Below are 26,996 nucleotides of genomic sequence, written 5' to 3'. Positions count from 1 at the left end.
GTGATCAGCCTGTCACTACCTTCACTACTCTGAATTTGTTTTAAAAGTACAATACTAAATAAGATTTTTAATTTAAAACTGTGCACAGGATAGGATTACTTTGCTACTGACATTTCACTTTGTTTGATCATTATTGCAAACCCCAGAATTATCAAAAATATTTGTGAGGAGACCACAATGTTTGCAATGCTGGATAAGTCAAGACTACACGCAGTCTTTTATGATGATAAGCATTTGTAAGTAATTCCAGTGGAAAATAATCAATTTTTGTTGCCAGTTTTCCCTAGTTAAAATTCTGTAAGTAACAGAAACTGAATTACAGTTAACCATGTGAATGAAATACTTAGCTACAGGGCTCCAAACCATTTTTGTACTGAACAATACATTTATGTTCTCCTTCTTTAATTTTCCTTAGCAAGTCATTAAAAATGAAAGCTCATTGCAAAGTCAAAACATTCAGTTTCTTCCAAATCAGTTGAGAATTACTTCTGATGCCTAGCTGTTGACATTGTTTCTTGGGATCCACATATCAGTTGAACAGTTTCCCACAAAGGATGAAGATTCTAGCAGGAATTTAGTAGGTGTGTGGTCCCTTCTGTACCATGCCTGCATGTCTTCTTTGAGTCCACACAGGCTATTACTAGGGCATCTGGTTTACTTCTACATTTAAAAGGCATGACACAAGTCGAACTGATGATCCTTTAAATACCATGCAGGTGTGTGTGCCTGTGTATGTGGTGTGCCCGTGTGAGTGTGCACAAGTGTGTGCATGTGTGTGTGTGTGTGTGTGTGTGTGTGTGTGTGTGTGTGTGTGTGTGTGTGTGTGTGTTCCCTGCATTGGAATGGCATCCATTTCTTTCCAGCACCAGTTTTAGCTCCCTTGGAATTCTGTTTAGGATAAAATGGGTATTATAGAATAAGTCAATAACAGAAAGTATGCACAGATAAAGGTAGAACAGCAGTGGCGTTATACAAAGACCATATAATTTTACAAAGATGTAATGTTTTGCCTGTGTGTTTTATGCTGCTTGCACATGAAATAATCTGTATTTTAATAGTTTTTTAAGTATTGTATTTTAATCCAATGGTTTTAGAAAATACCCTACATAAAAGACACATTTTTATACAACACTAAACTTAGACAAATTCACCATTACAGTGCATACACTTGCCAAGCCTTTGGTGTATAATTTATTGTTCAAGAGCACTGAAGAGTACTTTAAAATGTGTTTAAGTATAGGCTCAGCAGTCAGACATATATACAAATTTCAAAGCATTCTACAAAAACATTTTGTACAGTTTTGTAATTTATGTAAAATGGAGAAGCAGTGGAAGAAAGCAATAAATATGACTCTGGCTGGGCATTGCACTCTTTATGTAGAGTATTAATAATAATAATAATAATAATAATAATAATAATAATAATACAGACTGGAAATTCATAACATCAGTTCAATAAAGCATTTTACAAATATGGTTCTTCCATTGCAGTGCTGAAGCACCTCACATAAATTAAGTAATATCAGAATGCTGCAGTTTGTATAACAGAAGAAACACAAATTAATTTCTACCTTGTGGTCAGCCCTCTAAAGTGGCTAATGCTGAGTTCTCCTGCACTTTCAACCTAGAATCAACATGTGTTCTTTCAGTCAGTTAGGAAAGCAATATAGGGGTGCTCATTTAGGAATGCAAAAGGCAAGTTTTATCAGAGTTTCTGGGTGTAGTTTAAGAAGTACTACAGAAGCTAACATGAGGATGATTAAGAGATGAACAACACATTTTCTCATTTCTGTTCACAAACAGTTCACTGTAAAAGCTGAATTACTTAAGATATCCAGTTGACTGAAGTAAATTGTTCCATTGTCTGTTCAAGCTTTCAAAGCTTCTTACTTAGTCAACACTGAGAAGCACTTGCACTCTCTTGAAATCGTTTACAGTTCCATTACAATTTTATGAGCTGAAATATTGTTTTTTTTGTTTTGGGTGTTCAAGTGCTACGAGACAAATCCTGTTCTACAACCAGTCGAGTCCCTCATACTGATGCACGTTCTATAGATTTTTCTGAAGGGATTCAACATGTTGTTATAGCCGATCCTTGAGTAAAACTGGACAGCTCCATATTTTGGACCTGACACTACTATGTCTCTGAACCCATGGATCTTATAGGTGTTTCCTTGAACAAGACTTACAACATTGTTTTCCATAACGCTTATCATTGCAAAGTCCATGTTGAGGAACAAGATGGCACCAGCTGAAGAAATCTACACAAGATAAATCATCTGCAATGTGAAAATAAATATAAAATTAGTGAGTGTAGTGCTATAAACTATGCCTCTGTTTAGTTATTTCAAATAGGCTTTTCTGAAATGTTTGGCTAAACATCGTGTAGTCCCACAAGCAGTTTAAAGCATTGCAAATTAATTTAACTAATTTCATGTTTAATGGCTATTTTTGCTAAAAACAGTCAAACAGCAAAGATAAACATGCTTCAAGAAAACAATGGCACACTCTTATTAAATAACACGTTAGCATAAATGTTATCCTGTTAAATCAAGAATAAGGGAGAAACCCAGAAATAATTAGGGGCAAATTCCTAGAATTCATGACACTTTTGAAATAATGAAACTGTTCACTTAAAAAGATCAGTAAGAAGATAATTGTAATGTGATACCCAGAGCAGCATGATTATACTCCCAAATCAGGAAAAAGATAACCTTGTTAAGTGCTTCCTAAACATGAGGCCTGATCTTAACAGTGCTTCAGGGTGCTTAACAAAATTTTGTTAAGGAAAGTCAAAGCCCTGGATAATCAGATCTTATACTAGGGATTATCAAGGACAGTACTGGCTAATAAAGAATAGCACAGAAGATTAAATATTTTTTAAAAGCTGTTAAACATTCACCCTGCTTTACTTTCAAATGAAAGTATGATAGAATGAAGTATCTAGCAGCCTTTAAAAACTGTTTTACTTTCTGCCAGGTAGGACCTTTGTTTCTGCCCAGTGTACTTCTCATTTGTCACTGACTATGCAAAATGCCCCTGCTTTTGTCTCGTATGTTACTCCTTTGCAAAAAAATCGATTTTTTTCTTAAAGCACTAAGGCTTACAGTTAACCAATAATGTCAGACATTAGTGCTTCATACTTCTTAAAATGCATTTTTTTTCTGTTAACTTTTAAGCAAACTGGTGCAATATTTAAAAGTTGTTACTAATTTTGATTCTTTGCTTCCCTCCATAACCAGGAATTCTTAACCAAAAAGTTGAGAGGTATGCCGCTGTCTGTTTGACATTTCCTTTACTGGCTTTTAAAGCCAGTAAAGGACTTGCCACTTTTTTGTGTAACTACTAGTATATGTAACAGATAAAGCTTAAAGCATTACAAAGAATTATGACTGGTTTGGGTATTCAGTGATAACCCTCTATTATGTGTTTACAACATGGATGCCAAGACTAACCTTTCAAGCTTTGTTTTCAAGGTGAAATTCTTGTCATACATGTCTCAAACACATAATAAACTGGTTATGATCTGGGACGCAGTCATGGCTCTCTTTGTCTCAAATTATTTAGCGGCTGCAACCATCTCAAATTTGTTACAAAATCACAATTTTTTTGAGGGTGGAATAAAATTTGGTGTCAAAATTATGGATAAATTTAGAAGCAGATTACTACTAATTGTTGCCAGATGATGTAACCCTAAATAGATGGCTCTTGACAGGCTATAATTAACACATCTGACCTTGTCATAACTAGAAATATTTAGGTGTACTTATAGACAGTAATTCATAGGTCCATAGGTAAGTACTAGGCTAGTTGCCCTTGTGAGCCATTTGAAGTTCAGAGACCATGCCAGTATCATTGTGAAAAGCATGAATGAAAAACTCTAAGCTCTTACAGACTAAGTTTTCTAAGTTGACTCCTAAATGTAGAAGTACAGTAGTCCAGATTGTTTTACTACCATTGCTACTGTATGGCAGTATACATTCAAAAATTCTGATACAGAAAACAAATTAATTTTTTTGGCTTCGGTCTCCTGTATCTACCAACCATATGCTTGCTCTAACTAGCTCTGCCTATTTATTCATCCATTCATTCTACAGGGACACATTTGAAGGCTTACGTATCCCTTAACTAGTGCATGCAGCTCCCAAATATTCTGTACACTCTGTGGATGATGCACTAAATGCTGATGCACCCTGCATATACATATTCACCATATGTCTGTCTCTAACCATAGTGATGTAACCAGCAATGAAGGCAATAGCTTTGGATGTTTATGAACTTTCCATGCTTGTGCAGCATCTCTTTGTGTTATCACATGACAAAGGAGATTATTCAGTCAAAAATAACATATAGTCACGTTAGTCCTCTATAGTTTTATAAATATGTCCATATATCTTGCAGTGTTCCACAATGTATGTCTGTCATGATACTGTACATTTTATAGACTACCATATGGACAATGGTGGCATACATCTTACCCTGATTCATACTCTGTTCAGTGCTAGAATATATATTGTACTGCATATAATGCACTGTTAACACACATGTGGCTGATTGCTCCATCTGCTATGCCATTGACATGAGCACTAGGTCTCACATATGTACACAGCAGCACTGTCTCATATAGGTGGTACAGACTTTCAGACAGACCAGGGTAATGTAATGCATTAAAGACAAGACGAATCTCATCCTCTGCAGTCTGTAGGCAATGAAAAGAAAGAATTCCAGCAGTATCTACACCTAGGCTTGGTGTTTCAATGCTTGTATTTTCTCAACTAAGAGTCTTAGTACTTCTCTCTGATTTATGCATTTTGTTTTGAGGTTGTAGAAGGCAACACTATATATGGGGACTGCATGGATTAATGAAATGTATAGGAGAGCTATAGCTTTCTTGTTTCCATAAGAACTGAAGATCAACTGGACAACTCCATAAAATATTTCGTCCATTTGTCTGCTCTCCAGTTGACAGTCAGCTGCCTGGCTGCATCATTTTACCTTAAGTGGCCCTGGTACTACTTCCTACTATTGGGACTGCGCCAATGGTGCACTGGGCAGGGGAAGTGGAGTAAAGCAGCATGTAATGTCACATACATTGTTTTGCATGCCAGGAGGCTTTTAATATATGCTAGCTCGGCACAGCTAATGATGTGACAGGCATCATCCTGTAAGGGCAGTTACACGAACAGACACACACACACACACACACACACACACACACACACACACACACACACACACACACACACACACACACACACACACACACACACACTAAATGCCATAGCATTCCTGCATGTGATCTGTGATTATGGCACATCACCAGGATGTGTCTTCATCACAGCAGAGCCATCTCCTCCTCCTCCTCTCCCTCCTGGTGTGTGCAAGCTAGCAAAGTCACTCTTTCTCATCCTGCCTCCCTTGTTTACAGTTTGTGGCTTATTTTGAATTAACCTGAGATTATCTGCTGATGATTTTACGTGTACTGGCTTAGTGGTTGCCTGCATATCTTATACCCGTTCTTAGCTTCCATTTTCTCCAAATGTAACTATGTAGCACTTTCTTGGTATCTGAAGATAAACCACTGCAGTTACACAAAGCACTTTTTTTGTTTTGTAGAAGCCTTGCTTTTACAGAAGATATGACAACATTACAAGCTTGCAATTGTCTGCCAATTTGGAGATTCAAAGTTTCAGAAGCAGTATTCCAAGCAGATGACAAAGCATAAAGCATTGTAGGAAACTGCTGTTTACTCTTACAAGATCCAGTAAAAGGCAACCCATGATTTGCTGCATTTTATTATTTAACCACTGTTTAATCCAAATAAATCTGTCTACTTACATTTAGCATACTAAGCTTATTAGCAACATTTTTTACATGAAAATTAATTGAATGCTTCCGCACACACACACACACACACACATACATATATATATATATATATATATATATATATATATATATATATATATATATATATATATATGTGTGTGTGTGTGTGTGTGTGTGTGTGTATAGCTTTGCTAGATTTCTGTGTTTTCCAAATGGATAGAAAAGATGGTTGTGAATACATTAGACAGTTTTAAGATCAGTGAATGCCTTGTTTTGTCTTTGTCAGTAAGTTGCCTATCTGGTTAGCTTATCTGAATTTCATAAAATAATTATAGAATAGAGTTCCCACCTAACAGGAATTGGTCAGGAAATCAAGGTGTCTGTCAGACAATCTGGAAATCAAGGTCTCTTGTCAGGAAGTTATTATGAGTAATCTCGCTTAAGCTTGTATATATTTGTGTACGTATGTGTGCGTGTGTGTGCATGTGTGTCCGTACATGCATATGTGTGTGAGCTTGTATGTGTGTCTGAGTGAAGGGAGGCTGCATAAGAGCAACAAGATGGTGATAATTTCTTTCAGTTTCCATCAGGGTCAAGCATCAGCATTGCTCGCAATAAGTGACTGTCTTTGGTGGCCTGTGCAGGACGTGTACATCATCATTACAGTGACACAGTGAGTAGTGTTGTCTAGTCTAAAACCCTCAGATGTGGGCACAGAGCTCTTTGTAGTTTCTATGGAGGGCAGAAGATACTGTTGTCATTATTTCTTTAATTGTCCTCACAATAAAACTTTAGAGGTGTGCACCAAAGGTCACTATTAATTGTGTGTTGGCTGTGGATAGTGTGGTCATTATTTCTTTGAATTTCCTCAAAATCACACTTCAGACATTCACAGAATGTTACTATAGCTTGTCCAGGGCCATTGCACTATCTGGGAGCAACAGGTTGGAATGAATTATTGACAGTTTTATTTTTACAAATGAATTAGATGCATGTATAGATGATAATAACTTGGGAAAAGAAGGAAAGCAGCATGCTGCATATGCACAGCTGAAATACTTTTGTTATCCTCTATTTGTTCTTTCACTTTCATCTTAGTTTAATTTCAAATGGGTACACAGAAAGTGTTTATGTTTTGGGGTTAGGGCTGAGGAGCCATGAGTTGTAGATGTATGACAGCAGCATCTTGAATTTTATTATTAGGGACATTGGTCCTTTCACATTCACCACAGTTTAACATGAGAATGGTACACAGAGAGGGACTATCAATATTTTTTGGGGGGAAAGGAAAGAAGGCAGCCATCCCAGATATGATTCATGTACCTCACAGGAATTTTACTCTCAGATTATGGGTAACTAATTCTTAGTTTATAGGTAGCTACTAAGTCAATGGCCTGGAACATAACTTATTTCTCCCTTAAAAAATAGAGAATGTGGAGAAAGCTCTAAAATGCAACTTAAAGCATTTAGAGTCCCATAGCTTCTAATCTGGTGAAGTGACTTGCTCAAGGTCATTCAGCTGGTGAATGAGGGGTGAATTAATCAAAGGCTATACCAAAGGGACTACAGATCACAGCCTTAATGATCTACTGTGACTGCCAGACAAAAAGTCTACTAGGGGCCTCATGGTCATCATTTTCCCAGCTTAATAAAATTCTTTTCTCCTCCATTACTGCAGTACAGTCTTGGTCACTTAGGATGTGTTAAAAGGATATTGGAAAAAACTGACAAGTAAGACACAGTGCGAGAAAATAAAAACACGCGTGTAGTATGAGAAGGAAAGCATTGCAGAAAATGGAGGTTGTGCTAGGCTGATGGTAGACAGCAGAATGGGGACTGTCATGAAAACTTTTTTTCCTAGGACTTCATATCATCTAACTCTGCTCATGCAATCAATTTATATCTGACATATGCATGTAAGTATGGCTTGCTAAAGGGGTGTGGCAATTCCAGGCAAAGGGTGTGTTTCATTATGCAGGGGTGTGGCTTACTGGTCAAGAAATGGAAGGATGCAAAGGTGGCAACCCTATTGTAGAAGGCCTTCTTATTTCCATTATATTTAATAACCAGGTATGTTTCACAGTGAGCCATTTGTATGTAATGAGTTTTGTCAGTTTTGTTTAGCCTGCTTTTAAAGAGTTTGTTTTCTAAAGACCTATAACACTTTCTTTCTGTAGTAGATAGGTTATTAAATGTATATCCAGCATGGCAGTCCATCTTTAAATTTGCTTGTATACCATATGATGTTCCTTCTGTTATTTGAGCTAGTAATATGACTGAAGTCTTTTGCCACATCCTCAGATGTACTGGTGTGATTGTTAGGAAGAGTTTCCAGTTTACTTTTTCAAAGATTTGATGACTGTTTTGTATTCGTGATTTGAAAAACCCAGATATGTGAATGTGTTTTTGTTTGGTTATCCTTATTCTTAATATGAGGTAAGCAGATTTGCAGTCACAGTCAGTGACAAAATGTCTAACTACAGAAGTGATGAACAGAGAGCCCTTGCTCATTAATATGTTACAGATTAAATTATTATATCTTGTAAAAGACATGTAAACAACATTGAAATCTGATATTTATTTTTGACTGTACCCTTTGTTCTGGGCAGCTTCTGTTTCATATTTGTTTTTTTTTTCTGTGATTTCATTACAGAGTATTTACAGTGTTAAATGGTTTTATATATATATATATATATATATATATATATATATATATATTCTGAATTATCTGAAAAAATACAATCACTGTCATTTTAAAATCATACCATGCATTTATAATTCGTGTTTAGCCATAACACATTCAGGTAATCCACATTGCTCCAGTGAGTGAACACTGAATTTTTTATCTTCTGTAATTAAATTTTAATCATAACACTTTTCCAACTGCTGTTGTTAATATGTGTGACGGCCTTAAGTGGTCAGTGCTTGTTTCCACATGCATTTATGCATAACTGTGCCATTAAATCATATACTCAGTCTGTCACATCAAATGGAATCATAGTATAATGCATCCATACACAGAGTTTTAAAAAAGAAGCAAAAATGACAATTACTTATCTTGCACAATATGCAAAAGTACCTTTAGAAGCTGGAGGTGGACAGAAGTTTGTATTACATGCTCGAGTTGTTGCAGGTTTCTGATGCAGGCAACCTACTGATGGCTGTCCCTGTCTCAGACACTGTACTGTTCTTGTTTGAACTCCTCCTCCACATGTCACAGTGCACTAAAACAACCAAAACATCCAATTACTGATTTGTGTAGTAACTCTAAACATTCAATTACTGATTTGTATAGTAACTCTAGCATCTGGCCTATATGTGCACATCAATGTTGGTTCAGCATTGGGGTTACGGCTTCATAGATTCACCCTTATCTAGCAGTGATAGACTTCAATCCCTTTAGTTTATCACAGAATTTTCTGCAATAACACATAGTCTTTTTACATAATTCTGCAATGTGACATATAGCTCAGTTATTGCCCTATTCACTTGACAATAGTTAAAGTTCTGTTCTTACTAAGTGATGTGATTGACTAAATTAACTTTGCAACCATGGTGAAAATATTTTTAGTGTGTATGTAGAGTTTTTTATGATGTGTTCCAGCCTATATTTTTATATAATGCTGTATTGAGAGTTAACACCTTCTATTTCTGATGGTACAAATGTTAGATTATTTTTCCCCAGAATATAATATCCCATGGGGTTTAATGGCACTCTGAAATGCTGTGCAAAAAATAAACTTTTTGCAAACATTTTCAGCTTGACTCTGCCTATAATCTGTATAGCTTAATTTCCAGTGTTGGAAATTGTGTATTGGGTGTTGTAGAACTGAAATATTCATATGCAACTATTTTGCAATGAACTAGTCATCCAGGCATAGTTGCTTATGAGACAAAAATAAACATAATTGTAAGTATACCCTAGGGCAAGTTATCTAGTTTAGTTTCTGTGAACTGTTTTATTGTGTATATTTTGCTGAGTTTCATATTAATGCCATGGGAGATGAAACATGATGGCAACCTTTCGTTTGTGCTTATGCCAGGTAAATAAATACTGTACTGCTATATACATAAATGTATACATAAGATAAAACTAAAAAATATCCAAACCACATTGAATTGTATTCTGTCTAAAACCTTTAACACTGTTGTACATTCTCAGTTGTATGTTCACAGGACCACCCCATTCCCATTTACAGCTTATGCAATGCGAAATTAATTCTTGAGACAAGACATCAAGATATTGTCTAAGGTTTTATGGTTCTGTCTTGGTAAAATCATACTGAAACTGGTGGCTGAAAGGAGAAGGCATGTCCTGTGAAGGAAAGATGATCTTCATACAGTGGTTGGTTTCTATTTGGCTTTTAAATGATAAGGAACAAGTACCAACTGAGGGGGCAAGAAGCATCCAGTTTAGCATTTGCAAGACTTTTTACTCTGTTTGAAGACTTTGAATGGTCAGCACTGAGATGGTGTAAAGAGGCAATGTTTCCTAAACCTAGCCAGAAATATTGTTTAATAATGTGGCAAGTGGGGAAGTTTTAATGAGATAAGACACCAGACATATGTGTTCCATTCTCCTCTGTCTAGTTCTGATAGTGATGGGGAGATGGCAGGAAAGGTGAAGCAACAGATTAAAATGTTGGAAAACAACATCTGTGGAAAATTCTGAATGTGGATGTATCTCAATGACTGTATGTGGCAAAGATGGTACATGAAAGTGTTTGGGGGTTGGTAGTGTAAATCACTGAGAAATTTGGGAATATGTCAAACCTAGAATCAAACAAAGGAAATACTGCTTTGTTGAGGTTAAGTGCCACAAGCTGGTATGGTAGTTGTGATGTTATCTAAGAGAAAGCATATTGCAAGTGACTAGCTCTGCTAATCGATAATATAATAAATAATCCAACTAAAAAGCATCTGAAGGAGGATCACAGCAGACTGAAAGAAGGAATGACAGGAGGACCTGCTAACTGAAGGGTAAAATTAATGTTCATATTATTATAATTACTATTATTATTATTTTCTCTATTGCATCTGTTAACCAGGTAAGAGCTCTGGTTTAAAGACCCTTTTCAGGCAGGACTCACACCAGAGGAACATAAAATATACAATGAGAATTAAAAAAGGGCATGAAGTAGAGAAAAAAAAAAAAAAACTGAGGCAATAACAAATCAGTTTGTCCAGGGACATCTTCAATAGGGGGTTAGACAAATATATATATATATATATATATATATATATATACATATCAGTGAGAGGTAAGGAGGGTGAAAGGGTTAAATGGAAAGAGGGTTGATTGGGAGGAAATGAGGTAAGGGGTGGGGAAGGGCTTAAGGGGCTTAGGCAAGACCAGCTGGGTAAGGAATCACATTTTGGCATGAACTTGCTGCCCACCCTCCCTCCTTGTCTTTTTTAGTGAATTGGTGGGGTGGGATTATTTAGCAGTCTGGGTAGGGATGAGAAGAGGGACATGTTTGCCCTCCGCTGTTCCCCCTCTGGTGTGTGGATGTTTATTCCAATAAGTTGGGAAAGGAAAGTGAGCAGTTGGAGGCAATAAGTAGTAAAGATAAGTGAGCAGAGGTGAGGATGCTGGTTATTAGGTTGGAGGGGTAATTCAGTGAATGGTATATGAAGTGAGTTGTTGGACACTCCATAAGTAAAGGACTTGGTGGGATGTGTAATTCAATATATGGTATATGAAGTGAGTTGTTGGACACTCCTTCATAAGTAAAGGACTTGTAAGGAATCACATTTTGGCGTGAACTTGCTGAAGTTGAAAAGACATATCATCAGAGCATGCAAATAAAAAAATATATGTTTTGCAGGGGACAAGATCCCCTCTACCCCATTTGTGGGCCTGTGACCTCATACAACTTATTACTTCAATATATTGTTGGGATGTGTAATTCAATAAATGGTATACGAAGTCAGTTGTTGGACGCTGCTTCATAACTAAAGTAATTGAGAAGAGGTATAGACGCTGCTTACTGGGTCAGGATAAGTAAAGTCACGCTGTCCTGATTAACATTACAGGGATGTTTATGCTGTGATTAAAATCAGGTGTACTATGTTCGGTTGTAACTAATAACATTGGTTATCAAAGCCATGTTATGAAAGTTTAATAAAGATCATCAAATGTCATTCGGTGTGATGTGTTTTATTGAAGGGGACCAGGACTATGAGTATGAAATTCTACATGACTAAGACTAATGCAATAATGGTAATCTTAAAACTTTCAAAAAGCAAAATAATACACAGTGAAAGATGGGTCACCCTGCAAGCCTTCCACATTATCAAACATCATCCTAAAAGTTGAAAAGACATATCATCAGAGCATGCAAATAAAAAAATATATATGTTTTGCAGGGGACGAGATCCCCTCCACCCCATTTGTGGGCCTGTGACCTCATACAACTTACTACTTCAATATATTAAATCTGAAATCGCACATGCCACGGAAGGGGCATGTTCCCAAACCCTTGTAGTACAGTAATCTTGCAGTATTTCTGTACATATATATGCTTGTATGTGTGTGATAGATAGATATGGTATATCCAGAAAATATAGATAAATAGATAGATAGATAGATAGATAGATAGATAGATAGATAGATAGATAGATGGATAGATAGATAGATAGATAGATAGATAGATAGATAGATAGATAGATAGATAGATATGGTATGAATTGGATGAAAGTACCAATTGTTGAAAGGAAAAAAAAAAGCCAGTACTACTGATTGCATGGACCTGCTTTTTCCATTGTAAGATTGCCCTACGGTGGGGATCAAGGAATTTGCCCTTTCTCCACTGTAATGCAATCTCAGATTCGGTATATATACTTATCAGAGGAATGGGGCCTGTTAGTGGCTTTGCCCTCTGCAAAAAAATGCTTAAAGTCTTTTGTTGTTTTTTTTTCAATTTATTGGCAATGGACACGTTGGACCGGAGTTCCGCTTTGGCGACCCGTAACCGGGAAAAGCCGAAAGATACAACAACAACACCTATCTCTCTCTCTCTTTATATATATATATATATATATATATATATATATATATATATATATGTGTGTGTGTGTGTGTGTGTGTGTGTGTATTACTTCATGAAGTTGTTGGAAACTCAAAATTCATATGACTCAGACTCCCCTACCCCCTGCAAATTCTATACACACACACTCTGAGATCAGACTACAAAGAGGAAAAGGGTAAATTCCCTTTTGAAGCAGTACTATGTAGATGGTGGTGCAACTGGGATCAGGGAAGTTACCATTTTCCCCACTGAATTGCAATCTTGGAGTTGGTATATATAATTTGCATTGGGTATGGGGGTGCAGGGGGCTTGCCCCTCTACAAAAATATAAATTTGTTTTTTTTTTTGTTTGTTTTTCTGTTTCTAGTTTTTGGAAACTTGACCACATGGTTTCAATCAGTATATATACATATATATATATATATATATATATATATATATATATATATATATATAGATCTAAGACTATTGAATGAAAGTTCAATAGTCCGAATCCACATTCATCGAACACATTTTAACAAAAGTGCTTTTACCGAAAAAGCACTTTCGTTATAGCGCGTTGAAAAAACATTAAAAAACAATAAAAAAGCCCCCCACAGCCCGCCTACTTTAATATTCTCACTCCAAGATTGCACTACAGTGGGGAAAAGGGAATTTTCCCTTATCCGCACCATAGTAGGACCTCCACAACAGTCATACATATGCGAAAGTGCTTCTTCGGTGAAAAGCACTTTCGCGTAAGTATGCCCAGCCGTTTCACATTTGGTGAAATAGCCGTTCGTGTATTAGTTCCAGATCCATATATATAGATACATATATATATATATATATATATATATATATATATTTCAGTCTTAATCTCATCTCACTCCATCTCAGTCCTACCTCTCCGGGTCCCTCCCAGACACCCTCAGTGACACCTTCCCACATTTATAATTAGACACCAAGTGAATCCTTTAAAATCCTTCACCCTCCAACAAATCTGGTATACAAAGAATTTCAAAACCCATGACTTCCTATCTGCACTTAATGCAACTGGAGACCACTCTCATCTCTCCCCCTGGAAAGTGCCATAGACTACTTCAATAACACATTACTAAACACTATAAATCATCTTTCCCCTATCAGAACTGTCAGAACTAAATCTAACTATGCCCCTTGGCTAACCAGAAATACCTGTCTATTGCTAAAACAAAGAGATAAAGCACGGGACTCATGGCATCAAAATAAAACTCAAACGAATGGACAGGCATACCAGAAACTAGGGAACAAAGCCAAAACAAATTAGGACAGACAAAAGGAACCACTATATAGGCATTAAAACTAAGCACAAAAATAATTCACAAAAATTGCAGGTTGCCATTAATAAAATCCTACAACCAAGAAAGACCAGTACTCCACCCCCAAACATTGACACCACCACCAATAATATTGCTACCCAATTCAACGAACACTTCACCAAATCTATCCTAGCCCTCATCAATAGTAGTTCTCCCACTTCACATCCAAACCTATCTTCCATACTAGCAGACCGAAACCTCTTTTCCTTACAGCCTGTTCCAACTGGCATAATATATAAATACCTATATAGGCTTAAACCCACAACCCTGGCTGCTGACAAATTATCTGCCATCTCATACCCAGTCTCCATGCTCATTAACTGCTCTTTATCAGAACAATGCGTTCCTTCTCTGTGGAAAACGTTGCATATAACACCACTCCACAAGGGAAGTAACTCTGTGGAACTATCTAATTACCACCCAACTGCTTTTCTATCCCCTTATCTAAAATCCTCACTAATAAACTGCTAACCAACACTCAGCATGGATTCCGTCCCAATCACAGTACTACCACAGCCCTTATTAGCTTTACCAACACAGTAAGCCAACATCAAAACAATGGTAACCTAGTATCCACTGTATTCCTATATCTCTTCAAGGCCTTTGATACTGTCTCCCATCCCAAACTACTTTCTGCTCTCTCTGATCTTAATCTCAGCCACTCCACACTTGCATGGTTTCAAGACTATCTAACCAACCACCAACAACCAATAAAATGGCAAAACTCCTTATCTCCCCTCCTACCTGTCAGCCTAGGGGTCCCCCAAGGATCCATTCTTGGACCTCTTCTTTTCAGCATTCACCAACCAACTCCACAAAGCTACCTAGCATGCCACTTTAGTCCATTAAGCAGATAATTATACTCTAATCTGCTCCACCCCATCACTCCCTCAAATCCAGGAATTGACCCAAGAGTCCTTTACCACTGTTGAAACCTGACTAGCCAACTGTCAACTAATACTTAACCCCAGTAAGACACAGCTAATGATATTCTATTCCACTAGAGCCTTAGACCCCATACCACCATTCACAATATTCTCAGCCAATAACACCCCTATCACACCTGTCCAACACACCAAATTTCTTGGGTTATCATAGATCACAACATGAAATTTGATATGCACAGTGCACAGACAATAAGGAAAGTCCATAAAAAACTCAGAACCCTATATAGATACAAAGTACCTCACCGTGACAGTAAAGTCACCATTGCAAGAACCCACCTACTATCCACACTCCTCTATGCCTCCCCCATAATCATCAACCTAAACAAAGCAGACTTTAACAAATGAAACACCTGTTACAATAAAATAGCTAGGTTTGCTACTGACTCATCCTTCAGGACACATCACTGCATAGCAGTCAAGCAACTATCCTGGCTAGATTTACCCAGCCTGCTCACATATAACCAGATTACAATAGCCCACCAAATTCTATACTATCCTGATAGAGTTCCTGCTCTTCAAGGCTACTTAATATCTGCTCTAACAAACACCTATTAAGATCCACCAATAAAACACTGGCTGACATAGGCAAAAGCAACAACAGCTCTGGGGACTCCTTGTTTTCTCAGTTGTATGTTCACTGGACCACCCCATTCCCATTTACAGCTTATTCAATGCGAAATTAGTTATTGAGACAAGACATCAAGGTATTGTCTAAGGTCTTATGGTTCTGTCTTGGTAAAATGATACTAAAACTGATGGCTGAAAGGAGAAGGCATGTCCTGTGAAGGAAAGATGATCTTCATACAGTGGTTGGTTTCTATTTGGCTTTTAAATGATAAGTAACAAGTACCAACTGAGGGGGCAAGAAGCATCCGGTTTAGCATTTGCAAGACTTTTTACTCTGTTTGAAGACTTTGAATGGTCAGCACTAAGATGGTGTAAAGAGGCAATGTTTCCTAAACCTAGCCAGAAATATTGTTTAATAATGTGGCAAGTGGGGAAGTTTTAATGAGATAAGACTCCAGACATATGTGTTCCATTCACCTCTGTCTAGTTCTGATAGTGATGGGGAGATGGCAGGAAAGGTGAAGCAACAGATTAAAATGTTGGAAAACAACATCTGTGGAAAATTCTGAATGTGGATGTATCTCAATGACTGTATGTGGCAAAAGATACATTTTTGTGAAAGTGTTTGGGGGTTGGTAGTGTAAATCACTGAGAAATTTGAATATGTCAAACCTAGAATCAAACAAAGGAAATACTGCTTTGTTGAGGTTAAGTGCCACAAGCTGTTATGGTAGTTGTGATGTTATCTAAGAGAAAGCATATTGCAAGTGACTAGCTCTGCTAATCGATAATATAATAAATAATCCAACTAAAAAGCATCTGAAGGAGGATCACAGCAGACTGAAAGAAGGAATAACAGGAGGACCTGCTAACTGAAGTGTAAAAGTAATGTTCATATCATTATAATTACTATTATTATTATTTTCTCTATTGCATCTGTTAACCAGGTAAGAGCACTGGTTTAAAGACCCTTTTCAGGCAGGACTCACACCAGAGGAACATAAAATATACAATGAGAATTAAAAAAGGGCATGAAGTAGAGAAAAAAAAAAAAAAGAAAACTGAGGCAATAACAAATCAGTTTGTCCAGGGACATCTTCAATAGGGGATTAGACAAATATATATATATATATATATATATATATATATATATATATATATATATATATATATATATATATATATACATATCAGTGAGAGGTAAGGGGGTGAAAGAATGGAAAGAGGGTTGATTGGGAGGAAATGAGGTAAGGGGTGGGGAAGGGCTTAAGGGGCTTAGGCAAGACCAGCTGGGTAAGGAATCACATTTTGGCGTGAACTTGCTGCCCACCCTCCCTCCTTGTCTTTTTTAGTGAATTGGTGGGGTAGGATTATTTAGCAGTCGGGTAGGGATGAGAAGAGGACATGTTTGCCTCAGCTGTTTCCCCCTCTGGTGTGTGGATGTTTATTCCAATAAGTTGGGAAAGGAAAGTGAGCAGTTGGAGGCAATAAGTAAAGATAAGTGAGCAGAGGTGAGGATGCTGGTTATTAGGTTGGAGGGGTAATTCAGTGAATGGTATATGAAGTGAGTTGTTGGACACTCCATAAGTAAAGAACTTGGTGGGATGTGTAATTCAATATATGGTATATGAAGTGAGTTGTTGGACACTCCTTCATAAGTAAAGGACTTGTAAGGAATCACATTTTGGCGTGAACTTGCTGAAGTTGAAAAGACATATCATCAGAGCATGCAAATAAAAAAAATATATGTTTTGCAGGGGACGAGATCCCCTCTACCCCATTTGTGGGCCTGTGACCTCATACAACGTATTACTTCAATATATTGTTGGGATATGTAATTCAATAAATGGTATACGAAGTCAGTTGTTGGACGCTGCTTCATAACTAAAGTAATTGAGAAGAGGTATGGGCGCTGCTTACTGGGTCAGGATAAGTAAAGTCACGCTGTCCTGATTAACATTAAAGGGATGTTTATGCTGTGATTAAAATCAGGTGTACTATGTTCGGTTGTAACTAATAATATTGGTTATCAAAGCCATGTTATGGAAGTTTAATAAAGGTCATCAAATGTCATTCGGTGTGATGTGTTTTATTGAAGGGGACCAGGACTATGAGTATGAAATTCTACATGACTAAGACTAATGCAATAATGGTAATCTTAAAACTTTCAAAAAGCAAAATAATACACAGTGAAAGATGGGTCACCCTGCAAGCCTTCCACATTATCAAACATCATCCTAAAAGTTGAAAAGACATATCATCAGAGCATGCAAATAAAAAAATATATATGTTTTGCAGGGGACGAGATCCCCTCCACCCCATTTGTGGGCCTGTGACCTCATACAACTTACTACTTCAATATATTAAATCTGAAATCGCACATAATTTGAAGGGGCATGTTCCCAAACCCTTGTAGTGCAGTAATCTTGCAGTATTTCTGTACATATATATGCTTGTATGTGTGTGATAGATAGATATGGTATATCCAGAAAATATAGATAAATAGATAGATAGATAGATAGATAGATAGATAGATAGATAGATGGATAGATAAATAGAGAGATAGATATGGTATGAATTGGATGAAAGTACCAATTGTTGAAAGGAAAAAAAAAAGCCAGTACTACTGATTGCATGGACCTGCTTTTTCCATTGTAAGATTGCCCTACGGTGGGGATCAAGGAATTTGCCCTTTCTCCACTGTAATGCAATCTCAGATTCGGTATATATACTTATCAGAGGAATGGGGCCTGTTGGTGGCTTTGCCCCCTGCAAAAAAATGCTTAAAGTCTTTTGTTGTTTTTTTTTTTCAATTTATTGGCAATGGACACGTTGGACCGGAGTTCCGCTTTGGCGACCCGTAACCGGGAAAAGCCGAAAGATACAACAACAACACCTATCTTTCTCTCTCTTTACATATATATATATATATATATATATATATATATATATATATATATATATATATATGTGTGTGTGTGTGTGTGTGTGTGTGTGTATTACTTCATGAAGTTGTTGGAAACTCAAAATTCATATGACTCAGACTCCCCTACCCCCTGCAAATTCTATACACACACTCTGAGATCAGACTACAAAGAGGAAAAGGGTAAATTCCCTTTTGAAGCAGTTCTATGTACATGGTGGTGCAACTGGAATCAGGGAAGTTACTATTTTCCCCAATGAATTGCAATCTTGGAGTTGGTATATATAATTTGCATTGGGTATGGGGGTGCAGGGGGCTTGCCCCTCTACAAGAATATAGATTTGTTTTTTTTTTTGTTTGTTTTTCTGTTTCTAGTTTTTGGAAACTTGACCACATGGTTTCAATCAGTATATATACATACACACATATATATATTATATATATATATATATATATATATATATATATATATATATATATATATAGATCTAAGACTATTGAATGAAAGTTCAATAGTCCGAATCCACATTCATCGAACACACTTTAACAAAAGTGCTTTTACCGAAAAAGCACTTTCGTTAGAGCGCATTGAAAAAACATTAAAAAACAATAAAAAAGCCCCCCACAGCCCGCCTACTTTAATATTATAGGTTCATAGGTTCATACTAGGCTATCTGCCCTAGGGCATTTATAAGCTTAGCCAGAGTGTGTGTGGCTTTCACCACCCCTTAGGATGAGAATACTATACCCATTAGTTTGCTGTGCCTCTGTCCAGCAGTGATACAGAGATGATTCCCGGGGTAAACCTACGATCTCCCATCCACTCGTCAAGATTTCTCTTGAACAGAGTCAGTGAGGGGCTCTGCCTCACATGGACTGGGATTCTGTTCCATAGTGTAGGGAGTCTCTGGGTGATGAATCTGTCCCTCCAGCACATCCTATTTATATCCGTGTTGAGGTTTAAGTCTCTTGCTCTCGTGGCTCTGGTGGATTTGGATTTTTTGAGGTGGAGCATGTCCATTAATTCCGGGTTGGACATGGCCTTGTATGTCAGGCACAGATCACCTCTGAGCAGGCGGTATCACGACTGAATAAGAGCTGGAGTTTCTTCAGTCGGGCATCGTATGACATATGTTTGAGCCCCTTTATCCTTTTGGTGAGGAACTTTTGGGGTCTTTCCAACTGCTGCAGGTGTCGGGTAAGGTACATTCCAAATGGGGTGTTGTACTCAATCATTGGTCTGATAAGTGAAGAGTACAGGGGTACAATGACCTCTCTTGATCTGGATGTGAATCCCTTCATGATCAGGTGGGCAATGTAGAAGGTCTTCCTAACCACTTTGGCAATGTGAGTGTCAAAAGAGAGGTTACTGTCAACTTGGGTCCCCAGGTCCCTGATAACTTTTTCTGTGTTTAATGGATTATCACTTATGTGGTAATTAGGGGTTACCTTGTTTTTCCCAAAGGGTATGACTATACATTTTTTGGCATTTAGCTTAAGGCCATGGCTCTGGCACCAGTTATCCATTTCTATGAGACCTTTCTGGAGGATGTCTGTGTCTGATGGAGTGTCAATTATGGTGCCCAGTTTGCAGTCATCTGCAAATTTTGTCAGCCACAATCCCCCTATGTTTGCCTGCACTTCAGAAAAATAAATGCCGAACAAGAGGGGGCCCAGGACTGAGCCCTGTGGGACACCGCGGACCGCTTAGAGTCTGACATGGCACCAGCAACTCTAACCCTGTGTGTTCTGTCCTTGAGCCAGTTTGCAACCCATCTTGTGACATATGGGTTTACATCTAAGCTGGTGAGCTTTTCTATGATGCCCGGTGGGGTATTGTGTAACGCTTTTGCTAGGTCAAGGTAGGCTGTGTGAACTGCCTTACCCTCATCAATGGCCTTAGTGACTGTTTCGAAAAAGTCGACCAAGTTCAAGAGGCAGGATCTGCCCTTGACAAAGCCAAATTGGGTAGGATCCAGTGTCTGTAGGTCCCCAATGTCTTTATTTATGAGTTCCATTATGATCCTCTCCATAGCTTCAGACAAGGCTCGTCAAGCTTATAGGGCGGTAATTTCCAGGGTCCATAGAAGCACCGCCTTTGTGGAGTGGGACCACAGTTGCCGTACACCATTCTTTGGGTATGTATCCTGTAGTAAGGCTAAGATTAAACAGCAGCCTTATGTGTGGGTTTAGTTCCTCATTGAGTTCGTGTAGCACACAGCCAGGGACACCGTCCGGTCCCATTGATGCTGTGTTTTTTGCTTTAGAGAGAGCAGCTCTCACCTGGGCATCTGAGATGTTTGGGAGGCTAGACTCTGGTGGGATAGATTTCTCCTTTTGGGGGAGGAGGTATTTCTCCTTTTGGGAGGGAGGGAGGGAGAGAATTTGCACTGAACCTGTCTGCCAGTATGTTGGCAATGTCTGTGGGTTCAGTGATTTTTATAATTTTGGACTAATTCTGAGCATATCTGGGAGTTTCCACCCAGGTTTCTAACATAGCTAAAGAAGGCTTTATGATTGTCTTTGTGTCATTAGTAATTTTTCTCTCAAAGCTGGCCTTGGATGATTTTATGAGTGATAAGTAGTTTTTGCTAGTATTGATCAGAGATGCCTTCCCATTTAGGGATTTTGCTCTGTCATGTAGTAGCTTTCTCCTGTTGTAGAGTTTGTTTATGGCTGGAGTCCACCTCAGACCGGCTCTGCCTTTGGTGGAAAGGGTCTTGATTTTATTAGGGATTGCTTGATCCATACATTCCTGGAGGTGCTCGTGAGAAGGCATTTGTAAGGGTTTCAGCTGGGTTGTGGTTTCCACTGGCTCCAGGGCCTTGAAGGATACCACTCCAGTCTTAAGGAGTGTGACGTTTGCTTTTGACAAGTTCTTGACTGTGGTCTTTTGCTGGGGTGGGCTGAGATGTGGATCTCCAGTGAGATTAATTTATGGTCTGATCTCACCAATGAGGGATATACTTCCGTGTGGAGCATTTTGACCCCATGTTTGTGATGATCAGGTCTAGTATATTTTCTCCTCTTGTGGGAATGGTGACTAGTTGTTCCATAGCATTTGAGTTTATGAACTCAAGGAACCTTTGGGCTAGGGTGTTGGGGCTTGAGTAATGTTCCAGTCTATGTTTGGGTAGTTGAACGCACCCAATATGATGGTGTTTGGAGAGACATTCATACTCTCCAGTGTCTTCAGGAAGGCTGTGTGGGTTTCCTGAGTTTGAGAAGGTGGTCTGTAGCATGTTACAAACTGTAGGGCAGTTTTACCTATGGTTAATTGCACCTGGATGGTCTCCGATGCTTCGTGCGTTGCCACTAACCTGGAGGTGTGGGTATCCTTTATGAATATGGATACTCCCCCTCCTTTTGTGGTTTGGTCCGGATTTTGGGGCCGGAACGCATGATATTCTCACTCCAAGATTGCACTACAGTGGGGAAAAGGGAATTTTCCCTTATCCACACCATAGTAGGACCTCCACAACAGGCATACATATGCGAAGGTGCTTCTTCGGTGAAAAGCACTTTCACGTAAGTATGCCCAGGCGTTTCACATTTGGTGAAATAGCCGTTCGTGTATTAGTCCTAGATCCATATATATAGATACATATATATATATATATATATATATATATATATATATTTCAGTCTTAATCTCATCTCACTCCATCTCAGTCCTACCTCTCCGGGTCCCTCCCAGACACCCTCAGTGACACCTTCCCACATTTATAATTAGACACCAAGTGAATCCTTTAAAATCCTTCACCCTCCAACAAATCTGGTATACAAAGAATTTCAAAACCCATGACTTCCTATCTGCACTTAATGCAACTGGAGACCACTCTCATCTCTCCCCCTGGAAAGTGCCATAGACTACTTCAATAACACATTACTAAACACTATAAATCATCTTTCCCCTATCAGAACTGTCAGAACTAAATCTAACTATGCCCCTTGGCTCACCAGAAATACCTGTCTATTGCTAAAACAAAGAGATAAAGCACGGAACTCATGGCATCAAAATAAAACTCAAACAAATGGACAGGCATACCAGAAACTAGGGAACAAAGCCAAAAAAACAAATTAGGACAGACAAAAGGAACCACTATATAGGCATTAAAACTAAGCACAAAAATAACTCACAAAAATTGCGGGTTGCCATTAATAAAATCCTACAACCAAGAAAGACCAGTACTCCACCCCCAAACATTGACACCACCACCAATAATATTGCTACCCAATTCAATGAACACTTCACCAAATCTATCCTAGCCCTCATCAATAATAGTTCTCCCACTTCACATCCAAACCTATCTTCCATACTAGCAGACCGAAACCTCTTTTCCTTACAGCCTGTTCCAACTGGCATAATATATAAATACCTATATAGGCTTAAACCCACAACCCTGGCTGCTGACAAATTACCTGCCATCTCATACCCAGTCTCCATGCTCATTAACTGCTCTTTATTAGAACAATGCGTTTCTTCTCTGTGGAAAACGTTGCATATAACACCACTCCACAAGGGAAGTAACTCTGTGGAACTATCTAATCACCATCCAACTGCTTTTCTATCCCCTTATCTAAAATCCTCACTAATAAACTGCTAACCAACACTCAGCATGGATTCTGTCCCAATCACAGTACTACCACAGCCCTTATTAGCTTTACCAACACAGTAAGCCAACATCAAAACAATGGTAACCTAGTATCCACTGTATTCCTATATCTCTTCAAGGCCTTTGATACTGTCTCCCATCCTAAACTACTTTCTGCTCTCTCCGATCTTAATCTCAGCCACTCCACACTTGCATGGTTTCAAGGCTATCTAACCAACCACCAACAACCAATAAAATGGCAAAACTCCTTATCTCCCCACCTACCTGTCAGCCTAGGGGTCCCCCAAGGATCCATTCTTGGACCTCTTCTTTTCAGCATTCACCAACCAACTCCACAAAGCTACCCAGCATGCCACTTTAGTCCATTAAGCAGATAATTATACTCTAATCTGCTCCGCCCCATCACTCCCTCAACTCCAGGAATTGACCCAAGAGTCCTTTACCACTGTTGAAACCTGACTAGCCAACTGTCAACTAATACTTAACCCCAGTAAGACACAGCTAATGATATTCTATTCCACTAGAGCCTTAGACCCCATACCACCATTCACAATATTCTCAGCCAATAGCACCCCTATCACACCTGTCCAACACACCAAATTTCTTGGGTTATCATAGATCACAACATGAAATTTGATATGCACAGTGCACAGACAATAAGGAAAGTCCATAAAAAACTCAGAACCCTATATAGATACAAAAAGTACCTCACCGTGACAGTAAAGTCACCATTGCAAGAACCCACCTACTATCCACACTCCTCTATGCCTCCCCCATAATCATCAACCTAAACAAAGCAGACTTTAACAAATGAAACACCTGTTACAATAAAATAGCTAGGTTTGCTACTGACTCATCCTTCAGGACACATCACTGCATAGCAGTCAAGCAACTATCCTGGCTAGATTTACCCAGCCTGCTCACATATAACCAGATTACAATAGCCCACCAAATTCTATACTATCCTGATAGAGTTCCTGCTCTTCAAGGCTACTTAATATCTGCTCTAACAAACACCTATTAAGATCCACCAATAAAACACTGGCTGACATAGGCAAAAGCAACAATAGCTCTGGGGACTCCTTGTTTTCCATTTCTGTTGCAAAAGCATGGAATTCCATTCCCGTAGATATTAGGACCACAGAAAACAAAAATAATTTCAAAAAAACTCCTCCAGTCCCATTTACATAGTTCTTTGTTATGTATTTGTTCTGATCTTGGGTAGCTTTATTTAATTAGATCATATCATACCTTAACCTTCTAAAAGTACTTAATTGCATTTATTCTGCTGAATTTATTACTGCTTGTTAGTAGCCAGATTAAATTGTAATTGTTATTTTAAGCCTTTGGTTGAAGCACTTGGGCTTCAGACCATTTGTTTTACATTAAGAAGGTTTGTGGTCTGCACTGTTGTGGCAGGAGAGGTAGCTTACATCCTTCTAAGTTGGGAGTTGCTGATTGAAGGCTTAATGTCTGTTATTCTAAAAGTGTATTAGTTCTGGTTTAAGCACTTGGGCTTCGGGACAGTTATCTTACATTTAGAAGGTGTGGTCTGCACTCTTGTGGGAGGAAAGGGTAGACTCTGCCTGTCTGAGCGTGGAGTTTCTGGTTAAAGGCTTATTGTGCCTGCTTATTTGAACTGTTTCTTTCTGAAACTGGTATGCCTTGTTTGCTGCAGCATAGACTAAATTCAGACCTGCTGAATCTAGCTTTGTTTGTATAACTTGCACTAATCCAGACCATCTTTTTTTGGAGAAGGTTCCCCTGCACACTAGTGGCAGGAGTGTGCAGTTAGAACTTGTCTAATCGAAGACTGCTGGAACGGGGCTCAGTTTTTAGCTTTTTATTGGTTAATTGTATAATTTGTTTAAATCAGTTTGCTCATTTGCTACTGTTATATTAAAAAAAAAAAAATATATATATATATATATATATATATATATATATATATATATATATATATATATATATACTTTATGGATCGTCGCTTAGCTAGGGTTAAACTATTCCTGGCACCATAATGTCTGCTCTTCAAAATTTCCCCTAGAGCTACCCATTTTTTTAGTTTTAGCACTTAAATCTGTTTCTTTCAGCTCAGCACTTCTTCAGAACTTGTTGTAAGCACTAAATAAGCTATAAATTACTACAGCACTCAAAGTTCCGCACTTGTCTAGAGGAAAACAGTTTTTAGTACTTAATAAATAGTCACCTATCCAGGCATGTCTAAGGGTCAGCTACCAGTGTTTTCTCCTGTCTACTTGATGAATCTGGGCATCTTGGGGCAATGCAGCAATTGCCTCGTGTACACAGTCAACCCTCTCCTGCTACCACTCAACACTACAACCTGTGAGAGATGCACTTATATGGCCAAACTGGAAGCAAAGCTCTCTTCACCCAAGATTGGACTAGATAGTCAAGAGGATAAGGTAAGTACTTGCACCACACCACACTCATCACATAGTCCCTCAAAACCTACACAACCAAAACACACACAGAGATACACAAAATGCACACTTACATTTGCGGATGCTCTCAATAAAAATCTGCTCAAGCAACAGAGACCTCCAAAGCAGAAACGCCAGCAACCTCCACCCCCAACACAATCCAAATGACACATAGCCCACAAACTCAGTGTGCCACTTAACCACAGCTCATAAGGCATAACAATGTACCAAATGCTCTAGTCATAGGTGACTTTATAGTCAGGCACACTGATGTTCCACTCACCAAGCTAAACAAAGCGAAAGTTACTGTCAGCTGCCTGTCGGGTGCTAGGATCCACCACATAATGCACGCACTCAGGTCACTCCACAGCAATTACAAACATGACTCTGTCATTGTCCATGTTGGTGTGAATGACCTGAGATATACCTCCCTGGACTACATGAAAAGAGACATGGGGGAGCTCTCTGATCTTGTTGCCCAGGTAGGTATGATCCTAGCCCTGAGTAGCATCTTGCCATCACCCAGAATGGTACCACAGTCGTTGTTGTTGTTGTTCTTTCAGCTTTTCCTGGTAAGGGGTCACCACAGTGGAACTCTGGTCTGCTAATGATTGGCTGTAGATTTTACGGTGCCGAGGTGCCAGCCCAATGCCCAACCTTCAACGAAGGCACATCTACGCATGTCTTTCGAACACCACTCGACCGTGGGGAGGACATGCAGATTCTACACAGAAGGCGCTCCAGCTGTGAATTGAGCAGGAGAACCTCTTGCTGTGAAGCGACAATGCTACTGCTGCACCACCGTGGATTACACAGAACGATACCACAGTACAAGGACAAAATGATTGATTTCAACAATTGGCTAAGTTTCTGGTGTAATTCTAAGGGGATCCAGTATATGTCTGCCTGGGATAACATGAATGACAGACCATGATGCTTTGCCAGAGATGTTCTGCACCTGTCACCCTTGGGATTCTGGATACTGGCTAAGGCTCTTGCCACCCCTATAGTGTCTTTTTTAGGCAAGGTTCAAATGGCAAATTCACCACCATAACAGGTACAAGCAAGCAAAATCTGAAGGTAATGCTACTCAGTGCTAGAAGTCTAAACCTCAATATGCATTCACTTGAGGCACTTCTTAAAATGGAGGACATCGACATCTGTGCAGTGACAGAGGCCTGGTTCAAAGCTCCAGAGAGCACCCCTGCATTACCAGGCTATAATTCATACCACACCTTTCAGCCATCTAACCTGGACTGAAACACTAAAGGTGGAGGCGTGTCCATATTCATTAAATTC

The 26,996-nt window shown here is 38.6% G+C and overlaps 1 protein-coding gene across 1 annotated transcript in view; it reads right to left on the bottom strand.

Moving 5' to 3' along the window:
- Nucleotides 1-1,093: 1,093 nt before the first annotated feature.
- Nucleotides 1,094-26,996, bottom strand: part of ADAMTS18 (ADAM metallopeptidase with thrombospondin type 1 motif 18) — a 403,884-nt gene continuing 377,981 nt past the window's right edge. The window contains exons 17-18 of the mRNA XM_044055552.1: nucleotides 8,909-9,053; nucleotides 1,094-2,279 (exon numbers count right to left, since the gene is read on the bottom strand). Coding sequence (XP_043911487.1) covers nucleotides 2,161-2,279; nucleotides 8,909-9,053 — 264 coding nt within the window. The 3' untranslated portion in view covers nucleotides 1,094-2,160. The remainder of the gene's footprint in view (nucleotides 2,280-8,908; nucleotides 9,054-26,996) is intronic.

Source organism: Protopterus annectens, chromosome 14.part0 (genome assembly GCF_019279795.1).
Source record: "Protopterus annectens isolate FY-2018-M chromosome 14.part0, PAN1.0, whole genome shotgun sequence".
NCBI lineage: Eukaryota > Metazoa > Chordata > Ceratodontiformes > Protopteridae > Protopterus > Protopterus annectens.
This window is presented reverse-complemented; position numbering and strand designations above follow the sequence as displayed.